Source organism: Cuculus canorus, chromosome 8 (genome assembly GCF_017976375.1).
Source record: "Cuculus canorus isolate bCucCan1 chromosome 8, bCucCan1.pri, whole genome shotgun sequence".
Classification (NCBI taxonomy): domain Eukaryota; kingdom Metazoa; phylum Chordata; class Aves; order Cuculiformes; family Cuculidae; genus Cuculus; species Cuculus canorus.
In genome coordinates, this window is record NC_071408.1 from 9,801,147 (window position 1) to 9,829,068 (window position 27,922).

Genomic DNA, 27,922 nt, shown 5'->3' on the forward strand with positions numbered 1-27,922 from the left:
CCCAGAAGTCTACGTGAAGAATTATGATAAGAGTGCACACAGCACTTCATATCTGTAATCTAAATCAGCTGATATCAAGCTCAAGAAAAGCAAAAAACTGACATGCCAATTTAAGATCTGGAGTCCACCGTACATCCAAACCTAAGCAGCTAACTAGCTTGTCTGCCTGTGATTATGTGGCATCTATAGATTTCAGAAGACATTGAGAAACAATTAAAACCAATATTTGTATATTTTTAGGTTGAAAGAAAGTATTACGGTGTGTTGGAATGCTTGAACGTATATATTTTTTTTAGTCTTAATATCATAGCAAACAATATTGTTTGGACTGATAGTTTTGGCAAGATTTTTCCCTCATGAAAGTACTGGAATAACCAGCAGCGTGTGATTTCACTCACCCTTCTGGAAGCAGCCTAAGAGAAGAATTGGTTTTTTTCCCCCACTTGATCTTAACAGCAGCTGATTATTCTCTGCTCCTTACTATGGCATCTACCCATTCCAGCATCTCTGCTGGGAGAGAAATCCCTAAAATCCCAGGAACTTAAAATGGAGATAGGAGGAAATAAATGTGTACACTTTACACCCCCTCTGTTTTTTATATATGTATAAAGCAGGCTCTAATCAGATTGATAAATAAACACGCTTACATTATTTACTCATTTTTACACTACTTAAATTTGTATTGTTAGCAGTCACATTAAAAACGGTCACTATCTAAAACTTAATGATTTTTAAAAGCTTTGTGCTGAGAGACTTCATTTACAAGTTTTTTTTTCTGCAGAACATTCAATTACAAAATACCTGTTGTGCTGCTTATGTTTCTGTATGCTGAATAATTTGATTAATCAGCTGCCAGCTGCCCATGTTCAATGCAATTACGATATGCTCACCTCGCTTCCTATGACTTCAATATTTACTTTTATTTCAGTGTAACTTTCTTTAAAGTTTCCAATCTTTTTTATTCACAGTCTAAACACAGATTTTAGGTGCTACTGTGAAAGCAATCAGAATGGTCCACTTCACACTATGTTTAAAGAGATAACTGGGATTTTATTCTACCAATAACGTTGCATGTAGTTCCTGAGCTACAGAGTTTCTGGATGTTCTGTTTACAAATCAGCACCATGACATAATTGTGGTACATTTCATATGAAGGCACACTCAAAAATGTGTTGTCTATTCTTTGAATCTATTTTTACTTATTGTTGAGGACATCGATGTAATCAGTAAATAACTGAAAGGAAGTATTGGATTGGGGCCTTTGTTGAAAACTAAGCAAAAGAAATGAAGCAAAACACTCTCTCTCCCAAGGATTTTATGCTGGCATTGGGTAATCTATAGAAATATTACATATGAATGATATGTAATGACATTCTTATTACATAAGAATGATATTCTTACTCCCTGCCTCACAACATAGTGATTTTGCTGATGAGCAAATCCAGAATTAATCCAGCTATCTTGAAGTAATTTGCATGTTGGATTAAAAAGTCGTAAGTCCTTTATTACTCAATTGTAGTTTCATTTTGAAAAATATTTTCTGTCTCAAAGTGAAGGGTTTTTTTAATATATAGTCAAATGGCCAGTTTAAATATTAATATTACAACATAGGGTTGTTTTACAAAAAAAAATTTAAAATAGTTTGTAAGCACGTGGTGAATCTGAGTTATTTTCTTAGAGAACTTTTCTCTTTTACATTTTATTTCTGTTTGCTATTCTGTTGTTTCTAGTAAGTTGCTTTTATTTTTCAGGATTCAGACTGCAGATTGCAAGAATCAGTAACACTGTTAACTGAGATCCTGGAAACACATCCTTCGATAAGGTGGAAAGGTTAGGAAAAATGCATGGAAGTGAGTGTTTTGTTTGTTTTCGGCTTGTCCAACAGTAATTTCCAATTTAAAGCAAGCTGTTAAAAGACCGTCTACAAATAATGTATACTATTTGCTTACTGTATTTATTTCTTTGTTCTTCCCTCATACATCTCTTACTTTCTTCCCATTTAAATTTCTTAAATAATTTAGTGGGGAGTATACATTTGTCAATACGTAGGAATTTATTTTTAGGGTAGAATTTGGTAATATATCTTTTCCTAATTTCAATTTAAAAAGAAATTCAGAAGTAGAGATGTTTGCTCCTTTTCACTTTGCTATAGCATCTTTGTGTTTTCACTTTTAAAAATCTGTTTTATGGGTTTGTTCAGAAGACCATTCAGATATAAAACTAATTTTTCTAATTAACATTTTAGGTCCTCTGGTGCGGGTTTTTCAATGCCAAACAGCTGAATATCACAAACACTGTAGCTGATGCACTCCCACATTATCAAATAAATGCTCAAGGTACAGCTTATAATGTTGAAAAATAGAAAACTAAATTGACCTTGATGAAGTGTGTCTTCTTTTGTCTGTTCCCAGGGAAGTTTATTTCAGGTATTTCTACTGCTGAAATGATTAGAGTTAACAGCTTTTTCCCTCCATTTTATTTTACAGGGTCTCTTCATCTTCCTGATATATGGGGTGTACAACACAGAGGTAAAGCCTGCTTGGAGTATCTCAAGGCTGACAGAGTGAATGAGAGAAATGACAGGTTTCTTATCTTGATAACTGAGGGACAAAGTTGGCTTTCCATATGAGTGTCCTACTGCCCTTCATGCTTGGACTAGCTTATATGCATCCCAGCTTACCATTAAACACAGACACCCTGAATAAAGGGACAGACTCATTTCTCATAGGCATTGACTAATATTTTACTGCTGCTTTAAGTTTTTTGTATTCCTGGTCTTTCTTTTAACACTTGGGTAAACCTGAAAGCCCTAAACTTTCATAATTTAATCTGCATTTTTAAATGAACTGTTAGCTTACATGCTATTTAAAGGAAACTACTTAAATTGTAAAAGGAACAAGTTTTACTTCCCTGACTTCAAAATTTTGTTGGGTATAGAAATTCCATCAAATTCTACTTTTTATAGCAATTAGATATTTTAAAAATACGACCCAAGGCTTCATACTAGTTAGGGTATGGAAAGTGCTTGATCTTTACAGGTTGAACTGTCATAAAGAATTTATCTGCCAAAAACATTTCCCCTTATGGTTTTTATGCTTTACCCACCTTGTTCCATTACTCTCATTATGTTAATGATAAAAATTAGTGTTAATATGCTCCACTCCATGTTTCTAAGCTGTTACCTCTGCAGTTTATGCTTTATTAGAATTTGGAATTCAGTATGAATACCTTGTAGAAATAGAAAAGGCTTTTAAGCATTTTTTAAACATTTTTTTTTAAGGGCATGGTTTAGTGGCAGATAAGAATGGTTGGACTCGATGATCTAAGAGGTCTTTTCCAACCTAGTGATTCTATGAAATCCCATAGTTGGAAATTAAGCATATATTCGGATTTTATTAGCCTCCAAGGGGGCAGACCCTATTAGCAAAATACGGAGAAAGGTCTCCCGGTTGCTTTCACCAAAAAAAGCTATTTCAAAACCACGAAACTTTCACCTCGTTTCCATTAAGAGGATGAGTTATTTCCATACGTGCAACCCAGCCGACGTGCTCTATTAGCAGCGTGGGTTTGTTTAGCGCTCTGGTCCCAAGAATCCAGTGCTTGGGGCCAAGGATTCCTCCCGTTGAGCGTGTTGTTGGCTGCAGAGGCCGTCGAGCTGGCAGTGAGGCGTACCCGCGTGCCGCCGGCCAGATGCGCAGCTGATGTGCCAACGCTGGATTCCGGCCCAGCGAGGTTGAGTCATGGGGATGTGCTTCCCAGTTTGTGTACAGTCAGGTTTCCCAGCGGAGCTCATGCCCACGGGACATGGAAACCGCGCCCGAGGGCTGCACCACGTTAATGTATTTTTTATTGCTGCGGGAGCAGCATCGTCCGCTCCGGGGTGTCGAGTGCAACCGGTGCGGTTGTTCTGAGAGAAAAGCGGAGCAGACACGGGCTGATCTGGCTCGGTCAGAGGCGCTTTCTAGGCTCGAGGAGGCGCGGGGCCGTCTCGCTGCAACTGTGCCTCGCGTAGAAGGGTGATGCTCGAGCTCCTTCCAACCTCGCGCTCGGGTAATTCCAACATCTCCCGGCTGCGATGGTGAATGATGCTGCGCCCGCGGGGCCGCGCTGTGCTCCCCCCCGGGGATGCGGTGCGCGCTCCCAGCCCCGCTTTAACCCCCCTCCCCGGGGATGCAGTGCGCGCTCCCAGCTCCGCTTTAACCACCCCCCACCCCGGGGATGCGGTGCGCGCTCCCGCATCCGACCCCCTTCCCACTTCCGCAGGGATGCGGTGGGCGCCCCCGGCCCCGTTTTAACCCCCTTCCCGGGGATGCTGAGCGCGCTCCCGACACCGCTCTCCTCCCCCCACGGGGATGCGATGCGCGCTCCCGCCTCCACCCCATCCCCGAAGGGATGCTGAGCGCGCTCCCGCCTCCACTCCCACCCCCCGAAGGGATGCTGAGCGCGCTCCCGCCTCCACTCTTCCTCCTACAGCCCCCTCGCAGGGTTGCCGTGCGCGCTCCCGGCCCCATCCTGACTCCCTCCCCAGGATGCTGAGCGCGCTCCCGCCTCCGCTCTGCTTCCCCCTCCCCGCCAGGGACGCGGCGCGCACCCCCGGCCCCGCAGTCGCGCGCTCCGCTCCCAGCGCGTGCTCGGCACGGGGCTCCGCGCGCGCGCTCCCTCCTCCTCCTCCTCCTCTCCCCCCCACCCCCGGCGCCGTGGGATCCGCGGCGCCTGCGCACCTCCCTCCCCCCCGCCGTCGCCCGCCCGCCCGCCCCCATGGTGCCGCGCGGCGCGCATGCGCGGTGCGGGGCGCAGGGGCTGCTAATTCCATTGTGGAGCGGACGCGGCGTTATTTTTAAGCGGCGGCGGCGGCGGGAGCCGTAAGTGCGGCCCGGGCGGGGCGGCGGCGGCGGCGATGCGCCCGGGCGGCGGGCGCGGGGCGGGGCCGCGGCGCTGAGCGGGGCGCCGAGCGGGGCCCGCAGCCCCCCTCCGGGCCGCGCCCGCTCTCGGCCCGCCCTCCCCGGGGGATGAAACTCGGCGGCGGCTTCCTCGGCGGCGGCAAGAGGGCGGCGGCGGCGGCCATGGAGCCCGCGTTCCCCCCCGGGATGGTGATGTTCAACCACCGGCTGCCGCCGGTCACCAGCTTCGCCCGCGCGGCCGCGCCCCCCCCCGCCGTGCGCGCTTCCCCCCGAGCCCCCTCCGGCGCAGGACGGCGCCTTCAAGAAGGAGCCGGCGGGCGCCTTCCCCGCCGCCCCCGCGCAGAGGAGCCCCTGGGGCTTCCTGCAGTCCCTGGCGAGCATCAAGCAGGAGAAGCCGAGCGAGCCCGAGGAGGAGCGGCAGCCGCACTACGGGGGGCTGTTCGCGGCCGAGGACGGGCCCCCCGCGCTGCAGGACCTGGGGCTGCTGCCGCACCTGCCCCCGCAGCGCGACCCGCCGGGCGGCAGGGCCCAGCCCGAGCCCAAGCACGACGCCCAGGTCAAGAAGGCGAAGAGGCCAAAGCCAGAAACTCAGGGAATCAAAGCCAAGCGGAAGCCCGGCGCTTCGTCCAAGCCCCCCCTGGTGGGAGACGGGGACGGCGCCGCCGCGTCCCCCAGCCAGAAACCTCACGTCTGCGAACACTGCAGCGCTGCCTTCAGGAGCTCCTACCACTTGCGCAGACACGTGCTCATTCACACCGGGGAGAGGCCTTTCCAGTGCAGCCAGTGCAGCATGGGCTTCATCCAGAAGTACCTCCTGCAGAGGCACGAGAAGATCCACAGCAGGGAGAAGCCTTTCGGGTGCGACCAGTGCAGTATGAAGTTCATCCAGAAGTACCACATGGAAAGACACAAGAGGACGCATAGCGGAGAAAAGCCATACAAATGTGACACTTGTCAGCAGTATTTTTCGAGGACTGATAGACTGTTGAAGCACAGAAGAACGTGTGGGGAAGCCATAGGTAAAGCAGGTGCTGGAACGGAGCCTGGATCGTCGAGTAGCGTGGGTAGCTTGGCTGCGTTGTCTCAGGGAAATACAAGTTCCTCAAGGAGAAAAAGTAAAACAAAAAACGTATCTGCCGAAAACAAAGGAAATAAGTGTAGCGGCAAAGTAACTGAGTCTCCAGTTACCAGTAATGTGGCCATGCCAAATTATGCAGTCGATATTCCTATTGTGTCTTCCAGTGGTGGCCTAGTTGGCACAGGCATAGATGAACTGCAGAAAAAGGTGCCAAAATTGATCCTGAAAAAAGGAAGCAGAAAACAGGCAGACAAAAATTACCTTAATTTTGTGTCACCACTACCAGATATTTTGGGGCAGAAACCACTGTCTGGGAAACAGAGCGGCTCTCTAGGCCTAGGAGCCAGTACCGGTGTAGAAACTATTGGCCTTCTCCAAAGTGCAGGTGGTAAACCGGGTCAAATAAGTAGCAATTATGATGATGCCATGCAGTTTTCAAAGAAAAGAAGATACCTACAAACTGCAAGCAGTAACAGTGCCTTTTCAATCAATGTCGGACACATGACTTCCCAGCAGTCCGTCATCCAGTCTGCAGGTGTTAGTGTTATGGATAACGAAGCTCCATTGTCTCTTATTGATTCAGCATCTTTAAATAGTGAAATAAAGTCTTGCCACGATAAGTCTGGTATTCCTGATGAAGTCTTACAGAGCCTTTTGGACCAGTACTCTCACAAATCAGAAGGCCAGAAAGAAGATCCTTTCAGTATAACTGAGCAGCGTGTGGACTTGCACACCTCGGGAGAACATTCGGAGATGGTTCAGGAAGAAAACTTGAGCCCTAACTCTCAAACAGTTTCGAACGATAAGGCAAGCATGTTGCAAGAATACTCCAAATACCTCCAACAAGCCTTTGAAAGAACAACCAATAGCACTGGTTTTGCTTTTGGACCCAGTTTCCAGTTCGTTAGCTTGTCTTCAACTCTCCATAACCACACTCTCTTTCAAGACAAACAGATATACACTACATCTCCGCTTGAGTGTGGCTTCAGCCAATCCGTTACCTCAGTATTGCCAACTGCATTGCCAAAACCTCCATTTGGGATGTTGCTTGGATCTCAACCAGGCTTCTATTTGTCTGCTTTGGAGGCTACGCATCAACAGTTGACTCCTTCTCAAGAGCTGGATGATCTCATTGATCCGCAGAAAAACTTAGAGACTTCATCTAACTACCAGTCGACATCTCAGAAACTGACTGGCCAGAAGGAACAGAAAAACTTAGAATCCTCAACGAGCTTTCAGATCCCATCTCAGGAGTTAACTAGCCAGATAGATCCTCAAAAGGACATAGAGCCTAGAGCAACCTACCAGATCGAGAACTTTGCACAAGCTTTTGGTTCTCAGTTTAAGTCGGGCAGCAGGGTGCCAATGACTTTTATCACTAACTCTAATGGAGAAGTGGACCATAGAGTAAGGACTTCTGTGTCAGATTTCTCAGGGTATACAAATATGATGTCTGATGTAAACGAGCCATGTAGTACACGAGTAAAGACCCCAACCAGCCAGAGTTACAGGTAAGGTCCCAGCTGTGACCAGGCTGTGGGGTCTTGTTAATGTAATTTTGTTTTTACTTTGATAACACTGCCATTGGAATGTTTTTACACGGTCCTCTTAAGAATAATGTAACATGCCCTTTCAATGCAACTTTTCATATTTAGTTTACTTTATTAGTGTGATTTTTTTTTTAGATCAGTTTATTATGGTTTTTAATCAAAAATCAATAGATTAAAATAGTGTTTTTGTTCAAGTGACAATGTTTAGCAGTCAAATTTACATTATGTAGATTGTCAGGGAATAGCCCAAAAGTTTAAAATGCAAAAAATTAACTTTGTTCCTAGGACTAAGGTTTATTCTAATTGCTTTACTCTCAGGAAAGTGTAACGAAGCATGGGAATTCTATGCACCACTAGTGTATTGGAACTTCCAATTCCACAGATAGTGACAAATATATCTCAACTTTTTGATGAAGGGATCTGTGACATTTCAAATTACTGTCCCTTATGCCTGGGCTGATCTGAAAGAAGTTTGCTACCTAAATCCTGTTGTTTTTAAAGTATTCCTGTTCTTCCAGGTGATGCTCATTCCAGGCAGGTGGAACAGATATTCTTGGGCCTGTACCGAGAGCCCAGAATGGTAGCTTTAATGTAAACCACAATGTCCCCAGAACTCCTGCGTAAGACTGTAATTCTGTAAAGAGATTCTGTTGACACAAACCGTGAGAACAAAACATGTGCATTTGGTTCATGTCTCTAGAACCCCAACTTGAAACTACAGTCGTAATCCAGATATGCTTTTGGGATACATTATTTATTATACATGGTTCAAAAAAGTTGGTCTGTTGCTCTTCCCCTTTTCCATGTTCTTTTGGTGTCTAAGGTTCCCTCTCTTCTTTTGTGCTCCCAGTTCCTCTGGACCTGATACTGGATTTTTCCTACTCTCTCTTTACACCTTTTATTCCCCTTCTTCCTTCCTTGCTCTCACCCCAACATAATAGCTAGCATTTGAAAAGATTTACATTCCAGAAAGTGCATATCCTATGATGTACTTGCTGATGTCTTATGACATCAGATGATGAACAATAAATACCCACGTTTTAGAATTATGTCAAGGTTTCCATGTACGATAAGGAATAATATACTCCTGATTGTACCTCCAGAGGCCCCTGTCCTGCATCAGGATCAGCTCACCTGCCCCCCTGTGCCCAGCAGCGCACCAGTGGTGTCACTGGGGCTCTTTACGCGTGTCGGGGTTTGCAGCAGTTCATCACTGCAGGCTTCTAGGGCCCAAGGCTGCAATTCCATCAAAGGTTTCTGGTGATGGTATCAACTACGAGAGTAGAACTTGAGTGGCTTGTTAATATCAACAGAACTTTTCTTTGGAATTATTGCCTTACTTTATGTATATTTTGTGGTACATTATTTATTATATGTGAATCCTGATTAATGCCTGTGGAGCCACGGAAACCTGCTAGAAATACTGGTGGCCATTCAAAGCTGCTGAAAGGCAGTGGCACTGCTCTAAACCACTTTTTGCAGATGTATTTTTTGATTAGTTTTTTAATGTAATTTTGGTGATGTTTATGCTGATGGTTTTTATGTACTCTTGGTGATGTTTCAGTCTTAATGTACTTTTCTGGTGTCAGGAAAGTACCAGTGGTTGTTTGCAGTCTTATTGTGTAATCAGCCTATTACAGGCTTCCATGTATAATAAAGTTATTAACATTGTGCAAGTGTAAAACACTTCTGTTATGAAAGTGGTGTATTATTAAATGAATTGTTACAAAAATCCTGGGTAATTTCTCCCGTTGTCCCTCACCACTAAAAATTCAGACCTGAGCCCACTTTTAATCTCTTTTACTTAGGTGAACTGTCTTTTTTTTCCTTACTAATCTAGAGTTTGTTCTCGTAGAATCCATGTAACTCCATTAACTTTTTCTTTATACTTGATTATGTATTTCACCCTATTTCAGTTGAGATAAGCAAACAACAACTGTTCTCAAAACACAGAACCCAGCCTCGTATCAGGAGTGGAATAATCCATAACCACTGTGTTGGCTTTTCCAGTACCATTTCTTTTGTTTTACAGAGGTTATAATTTACATTCTTTATATTGTGTGTAGTAGAAGTTGCATATGTATTGTTCTGGCTGTTTGCTTTAACTTAATACTAATAAAACCCATTATTCACAAAATCATAAAGATATCACTTCTATTATCCAGTCGCAATCTTGAGAACCTCTAAAGGAAACATTATGAGATAAATTTTGAGAAGGCATAATATAACTTACTGGCACATTTTCAGCTTGTTTTCTTCCTTCAGTTTCTTTTTGGGTCAGGTAATCTGAATGCATTATTTTACAAACCGGGGCTTTATCTCATGCCTATAGCTTCCAGGGCAAGAACTAATGAAGTCGTTTAATTTAAGCTGCTTGTACAACCTCATCTTTTTAAATCTGTGTCTTTTTATATATGATTTTTGTTATAAATATATAAATTGCATATTGTTGACTTCAAAGACATTTTGTAATTGCTGGAAATCCAGAATGACACATATATAATACAGTTTTGTTCAAAGTAAAGATTCTTTAGAAAGTCCTCTTATCTGGTTTTTTTTGGGGTTTTTTTTGTCTGTTTTGTTTTTCCTGCTCTAACATGCATAATAAGGGAAGCTGAGTAAGAACAATAGTATAGCAAAGCACTTTTTAAAAGAGTTTTAGGTAATCTGAAGATCATTTGCGAACTTCCTTAATCTGTATTTTTTCTTCAGTTTAACCTGTGAACATAAGAGTAGCAGTGCTGAAGGTCTCGGAATGGTTGCAGTATAGAGTGTTGAAGAACTGAAGACAGTAGTTTGAATCAAGGCGATGGCATGAACAAAGGAAAAATTGTTGGCATGCTGACAAGTAAATAAGGACGAAGACTGTCCAAAGTAAATATGAAATTTTCTAAATGTTTAATTGTCAGAACATGGCTAGAAATCATTTCAGAAAGTGGAAATGATTGGAATTTTGTGCATTCTTTCCACAATTTAGCGTCATTCCAAACCGTTTCTAAATAGAACAGAACTAGATTTTTTTTTTAATGTAATATGGAGTTGAAATCTATTGTTCTTTAAATAATGAAGATTAAGGATATGGTAAAATGTATAAAAATCAAGGCTTTGCCTGCTGGATATTAGAAAGAACTACATAGTAAGCAGCGGTAACCTACATGGAAAAAATCTTTATTTAGGGATGTGGCAATGAGAGGAGGACAAAGGAAAGCAAAATGTCCCTTCAGTTTTTTTTTTTCCCCACTTCAGTTCCTGGTTTATTTTTTCTTGTTCTTAAAGGAATTAGGGGAGGGGAATGATAACTTGTTTCCTACCACTAGCAGGAGTGTAAACAATAATTGATTTACATGACAATACAAAATTGTACATGAACTGTTAGTTCTTGTAGTAGCAGCTCACATAATGTGTATTTGGTTTGGAACAAGTTTGTTATGGTACCCTGAATTGTGTGCTTATCCCAAGCTACTGAAAGTGCACATCTGGCCTGCCTGCAGATAGTCTAGCTGAAATCTGTAGTAGTTCCTGAATTATTTAAATCGGACACCGACTTCTGGGTAGTAGGTGAAATTTTAGAATAAGAAATTGGTGAAATGAAAGGGGGATTAAAGAAATCTGAAGATATGGTGGTGCAAAGGGAGCTCACAATTTCAGGTTTATGGACCACTGATGAAAAGCTGCCTGATGCCTCATGGAGACCTTGAGAAGATATTGGAATGATTCAATGTATTCCATCAGTGTTTTTTTGTTGTTTCAATAGCCTGGTCTGCCCCTCGCCCCCAGTATTATGTCCATGAAAACTGTTTGTCTGAGTGATGCATCTGCTTTTTTTCCCCACCAGCTAGAAATCAGTGTTTTCATGTGAAGGTGCAGTGTGGCTGTGGAAATGTTTGTTATACCTGAGAAGATATGTGTGAGAACGTGTAAGTTACTACCTCACTGTTTTTTATTGTATGAGTTGAAGGGAGTCGAGTCACTTTAAAATGAAGGATTCTGTTTTCAGTCCCTGCTGCTTACAGCTTTAACCATTTGGCCTGGAATTTTCCAGGCTTTGTCTGTCTCACACTCCACAGACTGACTGTCTTTCTCTGGGAAACAATTGTTGTGCAACAATTGCTCATGTATTTCCTAAAATAAGATTAAGGAAGAAAACTTTCTTGTTCCGCTGTCCTTTTCATCCCGTGCTTCTTTAAAAACAAATCAGGATCATCCTTCCCCAAGCCAGGACTGCAGACTCAGTTGATGGGTGTCCCTCCTTGAATCACTGTTCATGGAAACCTGGTAATAATCAGTTAGGAGTTTTTGAAAATGCCTTCGCATTCAGAGATTTGAAAGTTCGGTGGCTGTATCTCCACAGATGATCCCTCCAGGATAACGCATCGGGCTGTTAGAACTGTTTGGTATGTTAGTCCAAGTGGCAATTTCTTCTAATGTGTCCTATGTGGGAGTGTATGTTGTGTATTCTCAGACTGGAATTTGTTTTTTTGCTTCTTACATAAACTGTAGAGATCTTACTTTCAGTGTTATTCCAAGGTGATTTTTCTGCAGTTCTTTTGTACAAACATTTAAGATAAAGGGTGGTGTTGTGCACAGCATTTGGAGTGCAGGATATATATACCAAATGAACAGCTATGATACACTTCGTTATCTGTGTTGTTCAAAACCTATTTCTTGTTTACCCTTTTCACTTGCAGTTGAAACTCAGATTTATTTCAGCATTGTTTGCTTTCTCACTGATGTTAATATCTGGGTAAATTACAAAAGAAAATATTTTGGTTTTCATATCCGTTTACAGAGAGTCTAATCTTGTGGGTTTTATGAGTGTTGATGCTACAGATTTACTTTTTGTTGCCAGTTTCATTTTGAAACCTGTTAGGTGGAGGGAAAGGTACAGGAATTTCATCACTTTGACACTGTTTGACGTTGAGTTCCTTGGTGTAAGACGCCTGCTCTTTCAAACTGTTGCTGTGTGGAAAGGAACTGAGCAATAGTTACCAGCTTAGTAAATGTGGACTATCCAAATTGTCTAGAATCAAGTAGAAGATGTGGGTCATAGTCATGGGATAGTTAGATTCTGTAAGATGACATTCAGAAGCCTCAATCACTAGATTGTATTTTCCCTTTTCTTGTGTTCACTGTAAATCTGGCACTTGCAACAAGGGAAACCAGGTCCTGCAGACAGCAGCCTCGTTACGCGTAGTCTTCCCTCGTTCTCCGAGTGTTGTCATCCTAGTCATTGTGGATACAGACAGCAAGGCAGTGTTGCTTGGAAAAAATGCTGTCATCATGTAGTCAGTCTGTCATCATGCACATACAAGATGGAGTGAATTTGGGATTAAAAGGAAGATTTAGTTCTGATGTCTCTAGTGCTTGATTCATAATCTTAATAGTAATGTAAATTTTCTGTATATACCATATTGCTATATTTTCATGTTGATAATTTTCAGTATTTTGTTTTGTTTAAATCCTAGTGGATTTGGTAATTTTAAACTCAGGACTATTGTAAGTAATGGTGTAATGCCAGACTGGAAAACTGCCTGTGTATGTGGGGACTTGGTATGAAATCTGGTAAAATGTTATCTAGTCAGACTTAAAGTGAAGAAAGAATTAAGAACTAATTTAAGAATATATTTCTTTTATTATTTCAATATGATCTATCTTACATTAAAATGTATTTTAAATAGTCTCTTATTTAATGCTACAAATACCAAAGCATTCTGTGAACTTAGGAGGCTTATAGTGGTTATTATGCAGGATCTGCAGCAAGCATCAGGTATTTCTATAGAAGCATATGTGCCACCTTCAATACTAAAACCTGCTTTATTTAAAGCTAAGTTATTGCCTTTCAGAATATTCCTGTGTTCTTGTTCAGAAGGAGCCTTTCCTTTGTGCTATTGGCAAAAGATTTCATTTTGATTTTCTCAAATACCAAAAGGCTGATTATTTTTAATCCCACAATTTCTCCTTACAATGTGTACTTCTCACTCTCCTTGTTCTCTGTTCCCAGTGGATAGGAAGGTAGAGTCTTGCCTGGGATGTGATATGTGTGAGTGCTGGCACTTGGTCAGAAATTATATTGATTATAGTAAGGATGGTTCTGTCTGCTCAAAGATTCTGAGTATTTTTTTTCTGGAGGGGAAAACCTCTCACAGGTGGGAGTTGCTTTGGATGAGTGGGAATCAAACTGGGCTGAGACCTATTTTGAAGTGTAAGATTTACAAGGAAATCTATATGCAACTCCGTAAGTGACGAGGTTTAGAGTCAATTCAATGTGCTTCATGGTAATGGGGAAATATATAGATGTGTAATAAAATATCTTGCATATTTTGCTGATGTGCTTTAAATTATGGTGGCTAAAATATGCCTGTGGATCTTCTCAGCTGTTAAAATGGATCTCTAGAATGAAAAATATGTTGTCTTAGAAAGTGCTTGGTAATACTGGAAAATGAGACTATTAAGGATTAGATTGTGCAGCTGAAGAAGGCATTTGTATTGTTTTAGCTGTCTGCTTGAAAATTGGTCGGATTGGTGATAACGCATTCGCTCATAGAAGCTCATGGCTCCATCCTGAGCAGAAAGCAATCGCCCTGTCTTTACGGTAGAGAGACTCTGGCCTTCCTTCTGCAGCTGGGCTGTGGTCAGTCATTCAGAAGTGCGAGTCAGCGCAGCAAGCTCTGTTTCTTAGAACACATAGGTATTTGAAGGACTTGCCATTTCCAAGTATTGATTCGCTTTATGAAAATTAAATGCAGATATCTCTATCTGCTATCTCAGGTCTGGCCGACTTTAGTACACAGGATGATTCAACAGTAATCAATGGAGATTTGTCACTAAAAATATTCGACTTGTTTAGCTTGAGAAATTTGTCAGCCTTGGAAAGCTAGGACAAATTATATCATGAAGCAGTTCAGGTACTTGGTTCATCAAACCTTATCTACTAAACCTTATAAGTAAACATGTATATCGGTGATTTTAGTGTAGAGTTAAGGCTGAATGAAATGTGTAGGTGATTTAAAAAATTATTTCCTGAGCATTCTTAATTGAAATGTCTTTCCAGATTTACTCCTATAATAGTGATTTAATATTAGTCAGTGGAGATGAGGAATAAAACAGTTACTCATGTCAAAATGTTGGGACTTTGATTTTTTGACAGATTGCAGTAATTTTTGTGTAGGTACACTGAATTTGATTCTTTATTTATTTTGGAGTTCAGTGAGGTAGTTCAGAGTAAAAGTAGTTTTATATTTTGTTTTACATGGTTCCAGAAATCATTCTTTACACTTGTCATCTTAAGGGTGGATAGCACATGTAATAAGACTGCTGGTAGCTAAAATCATCATTTTTTACCCTTTTTAACACCATATTCCGATGCTTGCATGCTTTGTTTTTCTCACAATGAAGCTAAATTAAAACCTCTGAGAAAGAGGTCCCTCTAATATAGCATAATGAAGTCTTTAAATGGGTACAGTTGTAGGTCATCATGAATAGGAATGCAGTGACCTTTGTCTTGACAATGAAGCTGACACAGGCTTCTCAAAGAGCTGTTCTTTTTTTTTAATTATTTCTCTGCCAGACAGGACACGAATAAAACAGAGGATCCCCCTTCTCCCATCAGTGAACAAAATCAAAAGATTAGAAAATGTATTGTAAACTGTCAGTTTTGCAAAATCTAGGAATAACATGGAGTTCTTTCTCAGTTTAGATATTGTTACAGGAATAATGCATGGCAAGGACTTGGGAAAAGAGGAAAAGTAGAGGGGCCATATTGTTGGTAAAGGGCCTTCTGGTTTCTTAAGATACTCTCTAATAGTTGATTTTGAGTTTTGGATGCACAGCAGTGAGGCATTCAAAATTACCAATAGCTTCATATAATTCTGAATCTAGTAAAGTCACAAATCTTCATGTCGTTCATTTGCCACTTACTTTTATGTGTATCTGCAGGCTTGTAATGTGCTGTGTTGAAATATAGGAAGGCTCAAATGTCTTGGTGTCCCGTATAAAAAAGCAAAGCGTTTTGCAGAAAGCACATAAGTGTTGTGGCTGTTTCCTAATGGGGAGACCCTGTTGCTCCATCCGACTTTAGCAGAGGTTTTTGAATTGTAGTGCTCAGCAATTTTATGTAACCATAGAGAATCATTTGTCATTCTTAAATAATGGCACTACCTGCCAGTTTGGACTTTCTCAAGGTTTCAGCAGTGTAGATCTGAATTGTGTTGTCTCTTGTAGAGGAGAGGCCTGTATAGTAGAGCAAACTCTGAAGTGTGCAGTGAAGGTAATGCATGGAGATTTGTTCTTTTTCATGAGAAGTCCTGTCTGTAGAACCAGTTCTTTTTTTTCTTTTTTTCTTATCCTCTAAAGGAGTAAAAATAGAAAATAGGCTTTTAGACTTTTGGACCTTAATACATGTTCTTTTGAAGAGCAGGTTGTTTCCTCAGTGATGGATGCTGCTCCCACAAAGCCACAACTTGGGTGAACTCCTGCATCAGGGACTTTGATTGGGACAGTACCTCTACAATATACTTCGTCAAAAGGATGGCTGTTGAAAAAATAAAAAAGAAAAGGTTGGTTTAGAGTTTGTGTATGTTATTTGAGAGTTACGTAAACTAAAATAGTGAAAATCAGCACTTACCGTATAATACTGTTAGTCTTTAAAACATATTCCAGGAAAACAATATAAATGTATAAATGAATCTATTGGGCAGTGAGAAAGGGAAGAAGATCAAATGATAAGTGGAACGGCATGTTAACAGTTGTTAGAAAGATTTAGTTAACTTGTTCTTTGCGAGAAGACTTACCCATAAACTTACTTGGTAAGCTAGGACCTGAATAACTTGATACCAGAGCCTTTTAGTTTTGCAACGCCATATTAAATTCTCTGGGAGATGAAAAGTGGAAACAATGATTTTATTTTTCCAAGGGGAAAAAGTATGCCAAGGAGTGAGGTAAATTCTTAGAGTAGATCAAGTGGTATACAGTTTCTGCACATGCTAGCAAAGTTATGGTGAACCAAAGATTTCTACTTTTTCACCTTAATGTGCTAATATGAAACAAAAACAGCAAGATGCCGTGCCTAGCATTTAGCAAGTTGAAAAAGTGTGCTGAACTTCATGAGATTCCCCTCAGCCAAGTGAGATGCTCAGTACTGCGTCTGGGGAGGAGTAACACTATGCATCAGTACATGCTGGGGGCCAAATAGTTGGAAAGGAGCTTTGCTGAGATGGACTTCAGGGTCCTGCTGGACAACAAGCTGACAAAGAGCTAGCAATATGCTCTTGTGGAAAAAAAAAAAGGCTAATGGTATCCTGGGATGTATCAGCAGTTCAGGAAGGTATCCTAGTCTTCTCAGCAGTGGTGAGGCCACATCCTGGGCTCCCCAGTCCAAGAGACAGACTTACTGGAATGAGTCCAGCACAGTGCCACAGAGATGATTAAGGAGTGTCTTGTATGTTAGGAGGCTGAGAGAGCTTGGAGCGTTCAGTCTGGAGAAGACAAGGCTCAGGCTATCTCATCAATGTGCATAAAGACCTAGTGGGAAAGAATGAAGACGAGGGAGCCAGACTCTTGTGGTAGTGCCCACTGACAGAACAAGAGCCAATGGGAACGAATTAAAATGCATCAAATTCCATCTGAGCACAAGAAAACATTGTTTTTACCGAGAGGGCTCTCAAACATAGCAATAAGTTGCCAGAGATGTTGTGGAATCTCCGTCCGTGGAGATACTTAAAGCCTGACTGGGCATGGTCCTGGACAGCCTGCTCTAGCTGACCTGGAGTGAGCAGGGGATTTGGACAAGATCACCTCAAGAGGCCCTTTCCAATGTCAACAGTTCTGTGGTTCTCTATGGTTTTGTTTGAGGGCTGGGCTGTGCCAAACAGCAATGGCAGATTTTATTCTAAGGAGACAGTATTTGTGTCTAGGAGGTAGGTTTCTCGGTGATGGGGTGTCTGAAAGTGCATTGTTTAATGGAACAAATGGGTTAAAGAATTCAAGATGTTGTTGGGAATCTTATTGCTCTGAAGTGTTAAGCGGTTAAGTGTTTCAGATATCTGTCTTGGACATGAGTCTGCTTTAAATTGCGGGCATTTTCTGTGACAAGTCTTAGTCTTTTAGTAAGGATTAAGAAGAAAAGGCAGTGAAAGCATTTTTAAATAAAATTCTGTTAGCTTCTTTATATTTTACTAACTTTCCTTCTTTCCTTTGTTTTGTTAACTGTAGGTTACCATAAACATCTAGCTAACACCCATTTATATGTTCTGGAAGATGGTAATTGCTCTTTTCCTCTTGTTCCCAAGAGCTAGTTTAAATGGCCCAGCTTGAAGCTGCTCTTGTTCAGGACTCAGACAGGAGAAAAGAAAAAGGCAAAGCAGGGAGAATGCGACTTCTGGTTTTGGATCAGACTTTAACTTGAAATCTTTCTGCTGGAGAAAGGCAGGCACAGAGTATTATCTTATCAGTCCAGTGATAAGCTGTAACAGCATTAGGCTGTTTCAAGCATTGCTGTTAGCTGTTGTTCTGGTCACGGGCTCGGCTGTTGCAAAAGATTGTCTTGACTGGCTGAGCTGGGTTTGTGGCTTTCTTTTTTTTTCCAAAACAGAAAGCAAAAAAAAAAAAAAATTAAAAAGGATGGGGATTAAAATGTATGTAGTGAATGGATGACAGCAGGAATGCAAGTTTTGTATTCCAGATGTTTTTCAAGGCTTAATCAAAGCTGGATATTACGGCAATGTAATTTGGTCTTTGGTTGTCTGATCTGTCTGTTTCTTGGGATCAGGGCAGTAACACTAAATGATGTTGGAGTCAATCTTGGGTTTCCATGTGGTGATAGTTATCAATGATAATGGGAAGCTTCATACTTTTCAGACACTATTGTAGGACTTCCTTTGACTAGTGACTTTTAATTGAAACAGTTTTCTGGCATACCAGCCATAAACCTTTCATTTCTGTGCCCTCTGCTTCTTTTGTTTGTTAGATTTGATTTCATCACAGTCCTTGGCTTTTATCAGTGGGTGTTGTTTGGACTAACTCAGTACTTCCATCTTCAACTTTTCTGGTTTCTGTAAGCAGTAAATCTGTGGTTTATGCTTACAGATATATTTTTCATGCTTCTAAACCATCTTCAGTGCCTGCTCTGTGTACACTTAATTTGTCAAGTATATATAATCTAAATGCAGTAAAAATTTCTGTGAAAATCCCTGGTTGTCTGAGATGTTGCAATAGAAGTTATATTTTCTGAAGCGTAGGTAGCTACTAGACTGATGTTCCACTAAAGTGTTAGAGGATACCATCCTCCTTGAGATGCAAAGCCATATTATTGCTGAATACTGTGATTATTTATTTTTATGAAGCTTTATTTTTATGAAGCTTTTTGGCCTAACAACATGGAAACATGGCCCGTTATCCACATGTGTCTGTCTGTAGTTACTAATTTAGGGATTTTGTCAGAAGTAGCCTCAGGACAAATTTATGTCTTCAACTTGATAGTCTCATACAGTTTGCCTGTATATGTTTTACTGTTTCTTTTTTTTTTTTTTAAGATAGCAAGCTGAGAAAACACGCAAAATGTCACAAGGTGGACTTTGTATTGACGTTATTCTAGTTCTGCAGCAGGTTTGAAGCCCTTGGATGATAAGGACCACTATAAATTGAGCTAGGAGAGTAACTGAAGATAGTAGCTGGTTGCCACTCTCTATGGAACAGAATCAGTGGAGAAAATACCTTTTCTAGTTTTTTTCCATGAGTAGATGCCGATATCTTAATAATGGTGTACTTAGTTATTTTGATCTTTGTTGTGGACCAGGAAGCAGGAACTCTAGCAGATGGACTCTAACTTGTTATCTTGGACTTGACCCTTGTTCCTTCTACCTTGTTCCAGTCCTGTTTCTTAGTGCAGTTCTTAACACAGTAAGAGAAATCCACGGTTGTCTCATTCAGATCTCCGGGTCTACAAGTCTTTGAATCTCTTTTTTTCTGGGCTTCTGCTTTGCTAATTCCATCATCTTTTATGTGTACTCTTCTTCTTTTGTCCTAATCTTGTTATTTCTGTTCCTGTGTTCCTTTGTCTGACCAGTTTCTGCATTCTGCTACACGTTCTGTCCTTCCCTTCTGTTCCAATTTCACTAGACTCCTTGTCTCTGTGTGCTATTTCCTTTTGTCTGTATATAGATATTATTTCTTCTGCATGAGATGCAGAGGACTGGTGTTTGCTTGCAACCTTACTGCTGTCATGCTATAGACCTGTTGCAACTGGCATTTACATGGATAGTTTGGGCTTACTCCTCTTGGCAGGGTGGGATGCGTGTATTCTAGCATGCTGGAGGAATAGGGACAACTACAGTTTTTCAGAAATTTATTTTACGTGGATGAATTTAGGTAGATTTTCTTGAAGGTAAGCAGCAGTGTAAACATGACACAAAGGACTCGGTCATCTTTGGGAGCACCAGGTATTTCCAAAGAAAATGCTTTTCTTCCCCCTTTTTCATAGTTAAGACAATGTATTTGTCACTAGCATTCTTCTTAGAAGTGAGACGGGCTTTCTAAGTAAACACTGTATATATTTTCATGAACATGTGTGAACACAAAGCATCTGACAGCATCAAATGTGGTGGGTGAAATCATCAGCCTGAGTGATCAGCTTTGCAAACACAAGCTACTGAAAACAAGAGCTTGAAAGATTTTGGGGTAACATTTTAGAAGGCAAACTATACACTCCTAATTATAGTAAAGTCTATCAGCTGAAAATATTAAAGGCCATGAAGATGAAATGGACTTCCTACAACTCCCACTGATACATCAGGAACTGCATTGCCTCGGGCAAGTTGTGACTGGTTACCATAGCTAGTTTATCTGATGCTGCAAGTTGCATATTCCTGTAGATGAGCAAAGGCTGCAAACCGTCCAGTTATAATACAATAATCCATCAGACTTCTACTCCTTTTGAAGGTTAGTTAATCAAATGAGCTGCAGAATAAGCAAGTTGTGTGGAAGTCACAGAATGATGAGACTTGCTGGTTGTGTTGCTCCTCCAAAACAATTTTTCCCCCCCTGTTTGCAATGAAGAATTTTAGCAGAATATTTCATTTTAGCAAGCATTTGACTTTTCTAAATATCTGTATATAAAGTAAACAGCCAGTGAATTCCCCCCAGCCTTTCTTTAAATAATTGGTGCTTTATGGAGGGTGTGTAGGAAAGGCACCTTGCCCTTTTAGTAGTACCTGCAGCCAGAAATTAGTTTAGGTTTGCATATTAGAGTGGTAGTACAACTCTCAAACTGCAGGAAATACTGAACAAGATTTTTCAGAGGTGTAACTGCCCAGGTAGTGAATTAAATGCTTATATGTTTTTTTCTCCCTGAGTAAAGACAATGATTACATCAACAGCATTTAAAATGGATTTTTTAAAACCATTTTAATAAAATTTCCGCAACCTGTTATATTGAGCTAAACCAAATGAACTTGGCTTGAGTTGAGGAGTTACCTGTTCTAAGCTAAATGGGAATAATATCCTCATGCTGCACAGGAGCATGCGAAAGATGTTATAATTTAGTTTGATTTAAAATTTTATTGTAAGCTAAAGCAGTGAATCACATACAATCACAGATACACCTTTCAATCTGTCATAAGCACTGTCTTATCCACTGGTGCAGAGCGTAGAAGTACTGTAGATAAGCTTGGTACAAAATGGTATTTTTTTATTCCACCTTTTTTGTGATGAAAGAAGCAATGATATGAGGGGTTTTATTTGCATGGTCAGTGGTCTTGTGTTCTGAGGCTGCATTTTGAATACTCTCAGGTGGCTCTATTACTGAAAGAAGCCAGCCTACTTTCTGCAGTCCTTGGTTGCTTGTTCTCTTTAGCAAAAAAAAGAAGGCTCATGTAAATCGTACTCTTCACCACATTCTTTGTGGCTACCTGAAACACTTACCCTGGCACAGGTGTGAGTTGGGGCACTGACTAGGACAGGTCTAGCGTTTTTCTGTTATAAACTTGATTTAAATTGATCGTCAATGTCTTTTTCCGTTTCCCCCCCAGTTACTTTAATTGCTGACTGTTCCTGTTCTTTTGTTGTACTCTATCTAGAACTTCAGGTCAGGAGGTCAAGTCTGCTGACATATTTTCTCTGTCTTCAGAGTGGAGTTGCCTCTGGCCCATGCATTCATCTCCCTCTATGTTGTGCCGTTAGGACTTTCTTTCATGTACTTACTTTAAAAGCAGTATTTATGCATTAAGTTACTCTCTTCAGAACATAAACATGAATAATTTAATCTCTAGATGACATCATTGTAAGTGAAATAAACATATGTAACAGTATATAGTGTTCTAGGAAAGAATTATTTCGGTTGTAATGCCTGTTCTTTCTAATCGATTACACTGTTGTCCTGCTAAATTCATACAAAAGTGAAGAAATAGCAGCACTTCATTTGCAGTTGACCTTTTGAAAGTTGAGTAATGCTGCTTGATGTTTGCACAGAATTTTTACTTCTGACAAGAAGAAAACTTGTGCCATCCTCATTTATAATGTATACACCTCTTTTTTTCATATTTATATTATTAAAATCAGGAATATTTGAGTTCTCAAAAATACTGTAATTCAGGTGCAGAATGTATAGTGCTCAGCCTTTTGTGTGTACAGGTTTGGAACATGTCTGTGATCACACAATCTGAATTACTATTCTGCTACTTCTCTGAATAATGACTGAAAGCTTGTAATATTGGACAACTGAAGACCATCTGAATTTCACTGGTTTTGAGGACATGCACAGTTCTGATAGGTCATGAGGAGAAAAATAATCTTTTTTTGACTAAAATTCCCCAGTTCTCAATTATTCCTTTGATTCCTAATTCTAATTATCTTGCTGAGAGACTGTCTATAAGTGTGAGAAACACGAACTTTCTAGTTCTTTGAGTGCAGTGGTTGAGTTTTTATTTAGACATTTAATTGGTAAGTTATAGAGGTAAAATAGATTGTGGAGCCAGATTCTTGGCAAGTTGGCAGGTTTCTCAATTCCACTAGAAGCACTTGTAGCCATAGTTATGACTACTGATTTTTCATGTTAGCAGCTTAACTTACTTCTTAAGGAAGGAGATTTTTGAAGGTAATTAGGTCTCTGGAAAATAGATATATTTGTTAAAAAAAAAAAGAATCATTCTCAGAGGTGCATAATTTTGTGATCTTATTGGACTTGTTATATCTTTGGAAGACCATCCAGTTGTTCTGTGGGGTCTGATTAAGTGAATGCATAAGCTTACTCATAAGTATTGAGTATGCATAATTGGAAAGCCTTTTATACTCTTCTACTTTTAAAATTGTGTGTAGATTGTATAACTGTTGAAGGATAGTGAATGCATAAACAATATTACTGAATCCCAAACTGAACTTACCTGACTATTTTCTTGCCTCAAAATCTGTTCTCATTTACAAGACTTTATTAATTACCTTCAATTTAAATTTTCAGTTTGATATTTTTCTGATTATCTTATACTAATATAGCACTACAGTATTTAGGATTAAAAATACAGCTTTATTTAAGTGATACAGCTTTCAGTGAAGTTGCATTACCTTTCTATTATTAAACAGAGATTTATATTTGGGGACTAAACACTGAAGGTCTCTAAGTCCAATGTTATAAATGTCAATGTTTCCACTAGCTAATATTTATGCTTTTTTCTTATTTTCTGAAAGGTAATATTACTTGTTAGATACTCACAGTGAAGAGTTGAATATCCTTTTCTTTGTATGAAAGTGTAACAGTCTTCCTCTGACTGATTGTGCAGTCATGACATAGCTGAGGTGAAGATCCAACTTCAAACATTGCAAGATAAATCATTTCCACATTCTTGCTTAAGTGGCTATTTTAGTGTAGAGAAGCACATTTTCTGTTGAGTGCTAATGCCACTGTCTCCTTGACCCAAGGTCTTAACTATTTTGAGCAAAGTAGATTTGGTACTTAGCGTAACAAAGAGTTTGTGAGTAAAACACTTGTGCCATTTAGAAATTTTGAAATTTCTGTGCCACATTGGATTGTCCATTGATAAAAGGATTGATTGAATGAAATGTGCTTTATACAAAGTATTAACAGACATATATTCTTCTTTCTTACTTGTAGAAAATTGGGTGTGGGAGAGCTGGGGTCACATCTATATATAGGCTTGCGTAAGGGATCTGGGAAAAGGGAATATGTTTCTCAAATGATTATTTTGCCCAGCTGTTTTGCTCTCATTTTCAATGAGATTTATTAATATGAGGCATTCTATTTTTTGCTTAAAGGGGAGGAAGTAGAAGCATTTAACATTGCTTAATGGAAACAAAACTGTAGTTCTATCTTAATTTAACTGTTTGAGGGCAGCCTAGAAATTTACATTTGAAAAACAAAGCCATGAAATTATTTCTGTTGTCTTAAAGGATAGATATCTGGAATTTTAACAATGCTGGTTAAACTTCAGTAGCTTTATTTCCATTAGGAATATAATGGAATTAACTACAGTTAGGTACATTTAATATGAGCTAAAGCTATGTCCCTTTCTTCTTTCCATGTGCCTCCTCTGAGATATCTTACTGCTTTTTAGCAAGTCCTGTTGTAGGAGAGCCTCCTTTGCCTCTGGATTGTGCCAGTTCATGGTGTTGATTTTTCCTCAAAAAGGGGGAAGGGCCTTGAACATCTGAAAGGCATTCTAGGTTTCAAAGAGAAAGAACATTTGCAGAAACAGGGAGAAAGTATATACAATTATTCTGCTGTTCTTTTGGCTGCTCATTTTTAGTGGGTGCAGAAGATAATTTACAATTTGAGCATTTAGAGGGGAATAAACACAAGGTTGCTCTTCCCCTGTTGCTTCCTGGTGATTCTCCAACTATTTTCCTAACATGGAGCTGCCCAGCTTTATTTTCCAGAGTAGAAGGGGTGTGGGACAAGGTCTCCGTCTGCTTCATGCCATTCCAGAGGAGATGGGCTGTTGTTTGGAAAAGCCTCTTCCTATTTCTATTGTTTCCTTGTCTCAAGGAAGAGCCTTGTGAAGGATAGATGGCATTTAGCTTTAAATAATTTTGTTGGTTTTAATTCAAGCAGCAGCTTCAGTGAATGGTTACCAAATACCATCACACTGCTTACTTCTTAAAGGAAATGGAAAAAGTGTCTGACACAAAGACATCTGAAACAAAGCACTTGACTATCATCGTATACCAAGAACGCACCTACTGGAAATATTTTGTGAGAGTGTTAAAAATAAAACATAGACTCATTTAGTCCTGAGTATTTAAAAGTAAATGGCTTAAAACTGAAGTGAATGGTTAGAAAATGGGTTTCCCTGGGAAATAAACTTAGGCGCTTCAAATTATGCTTCTTGCACTGAGTTGCTGTAGGTATTTTATTACAGTAGTGTGCATAATAAATGTGAAGTTATTATTTAGTGATGTGAACAATAATGTCAGCAATAATACAGATGGGTAATGACAGTCCAGCAACATTTTCTGGCTGAGGATAGCAAGGGAGAAACTGTTATTACTCCACAATTGTCAAAGCATTGTTTATGTATTTTCTCTTTCTCACTTCCTTCAAGCTGCCTGTCAGTCAGCTATGCCTGTGCTCTTTTATGCCAGTGCATTATAGGGCAGGCTTTCAAAGCAACTCATGGAAGATTTAGCTACACTAGAAGGATTTGCTTAAAAAAGAAATTCCCTACTGGCTTTACAGGAATGCCCAAAGGAGTCAAACATATGTGCATGTGGCAAAGCTTTGTGGCTGAGCATCAGAAACCATAAAGATTTAAGTATAGCATATTGAATCCTAAACAGAAGCTGAGAAGTAAAAGAAAGTGTGGGGTCTGTTTTGTGTAATAAACATCTTTAAAGATGTAAAGTAACTACAGAAAAGTCACTCGAGACCTTGTCCCCCTTCCCTTTCCTCTTCCGCTGACACAAACCCACAAAATCAGATTTCACTGAGTTAGAAAACACGATGCTTTTTTTTTCCTTTGGAAACATAGTCAATGACACTTGCTTAGCTGTTTCAGATTTCCAGTTTTTCTTTTCCTTCAAATGAAAAGATTTACAAAGCATCTACAGTTGTATGAAACACAACAGAATTATTAGGTCATTGTTGGATAGAGAACACTAGATGCAGTGAACACATGCCAAACTTGTAAAGCTTTGTGTGACAGCGCAAGTTAGTAGCTGCAGTTGAAGGTATGTATATATTCATGTACTCTGTGTACTAATTAGTGAATGTGTGGTTGTGCTAGTGTCTGCCTGTTTCCTTCCAGACGTAAAAAATATTCTCTTAATAGTGGAAATGCAATGCTGCTTTGCACTTTAAGATATTTTATATTTCATTGATTCTAATAAAAATAGATTTAGTTAAAACACAGGACTGGCTTCCATGTTTTTAAGTGGAAACTCTTTCAGAAGCATCTTATCTTTTTCTGAAATAAGAGTTAAAACCAGGCTGCATTGGAAGAGTTTACAGTTCTCAGGATTGCTAACTGAAGGTCATTTGCACTAAAACTATTTTTGACAATTCGTTCAGTGCAGGGAAAATGTAATAAAGGAATAAGTAACATTTCACAAGTGTTTTTGAATATACAGAGTATATTTGTGTAATTTGCATATCTGATGTTATAGACCTTTCAGTCATCACAAAGATTTATCCTTTCAGCATTGTTCTAAAAAGGGAAAAGGGAAAAATGGTCTTTGAAACAAGTAGTTATAGCCTAAATTAGCATGGACTGAATTCAATGTAACATAGAAGCCACGTGGTCTCAAATTGGAACAGAGGGGAGGATATTTAGCTCTTAAAATACTTAGTGCAACCAAAATATTTGGTTTGAAATTTTTCTTGCTCTGACTCTCAAGGTTTTGATCCTTTTGCAGAGGTGGTTGAGATTTGCAAGGGGCAAATTAAAGCCTAAATATTTAGTAAATCTTCTGGTACTTAGAAGAACAAAAAATGGAACATGTATTAATTGGTCATTAACATTAATTATTAATATCAGTAGAAGCATGATTAGTTAGGTTGTTATTTGACACCTCTGACATCTAGAAGAATCCAGGAAAATTTGTTTTTGTATTTGCCTTAAACTCTTATCTTTTTTTCCTTCAGCTTTATTACATTTGTAGTAAATTTGTATGTTTTCAGTTGTAGAATTTCACAGAATCATAGAATCACTGGGTTGGAAAAGACCTCCTGCATCATTGAGTCCAACCATTCCTATCAGCCACTAAACCGTGCCCCTGAGTATCTCATCCACCCGTCTTTTAAATACCTCCAGGGATGGTGACTCCACCACCTCCCTGGGCAGCCTCTGCCAGCGCCCAATGAAGCTTTCTGTGAAAAATTTGAGAGTTTCCTCAGTCTTTCTCTGCCTGGCTTCTTGCCTTCTCGCTTTCTGCTTCCCTCCACTTACCTTTTTCTTACCCTGAATCATCCTCTGCTAATAGCTCTTGTCTTTGCTTTCTCTGCTGGTCCCACTGTTATTATGACCTTTAGCACACAGAGAAGTACAATTTCTTCTTTTCCTCTGTCATGGGCTTGCAGACCGGATTGTGATTGTCTTTCAAGAGAGGATATGTTTTCTTTTGTTGGCTTCAGGAGAACAAACTCTATATTTAAATTCTTAGTTAAATTAAGATGTCTGTGCACGTAACTGTTTTTTATCAAAGTAATTTACATGTTCCATGTGAAGAAAATGCTTGCTTGCAGCGTGCTGGCACTGGTATTTCCCTTTGATTGCATCACAGGGATTTCATATCTTTTAACTTTTTCACTGCAGAAGGCAGCTTTGTGGTGCACGGCAGAAGGAAGCACTAGGGAGCAGAGGAGCTGTGGGTTTAAAGCAAAAGCACCTGTGTGGTTATATGAGCTAAAAGCAAACGTCGTCAAGGCATGGGGAAGGTAAATTGTTGGCTGTGAGAAATATCTTATCTGGAGCGATTCTGAGATGTCATAGAATGACTGAAGGAAATATTTGTTTGATGTGTCATGAAAGCAGCCCAACATCCCAATTAGTGGCAATTCAGCATTTTTTTACAGACAAAAACTCCAAATTGCCTTGAGGTGGGGAAAGAGCCGTGGCTAATATGCTTTTTTTGTTATTGTTTTATTTTATTCAATACGTAAGACAGTATTGTCTGAGAGGTTCTGGAGTGAACTGGGAGTTTCCATCAAGTTGCCTCTCAGTATTCTTTTCAGGGAATAATTTTTATTCCTTAAATTAATGCCAGACATTTCCTTATATTGCACTTTGCTGTCAAGCGACTCGATTCTTCAGCCCAGCTTGTGCCATCTGGTTTTGATTCAAATATTCATTGTAACTGAACACTGTGTTATCGGTGTGGCTGTACTTGTCCCATTTGCTAACAAGGTACATAGCTCGCTGACATCTGCATATGGATATGTCTGAAACTTGTTGTAT

At 40.0% G+C, this 27,922-nt stretch overlaps 1 protein-coding gene across 1 annotated transcript; it reads left to right on the plus strand.

The window, feature by feature from the left end:
- Nucleotides 1-4,898: 4,898 nt before the first annotated feature.
- ZNF281 (zinc finger protein 281) lies at nucleotides 4,899-10,017 on the plus strand. Its single transcript, XM_054073657.1, is given in 2 exon segments — nucleotides 4,899-5,143; nucleotides 5,145-10,017. Coding segments are annotated over 2 exon segments (2,484 nt in total). The 5' UTR covers nucleotides 4,899-5,009; the 3' UTR covers nucleotides 7,495-10,017.
- Nucleotides 10,018-27,922: the final 17,905 nt, after the last annotated feature.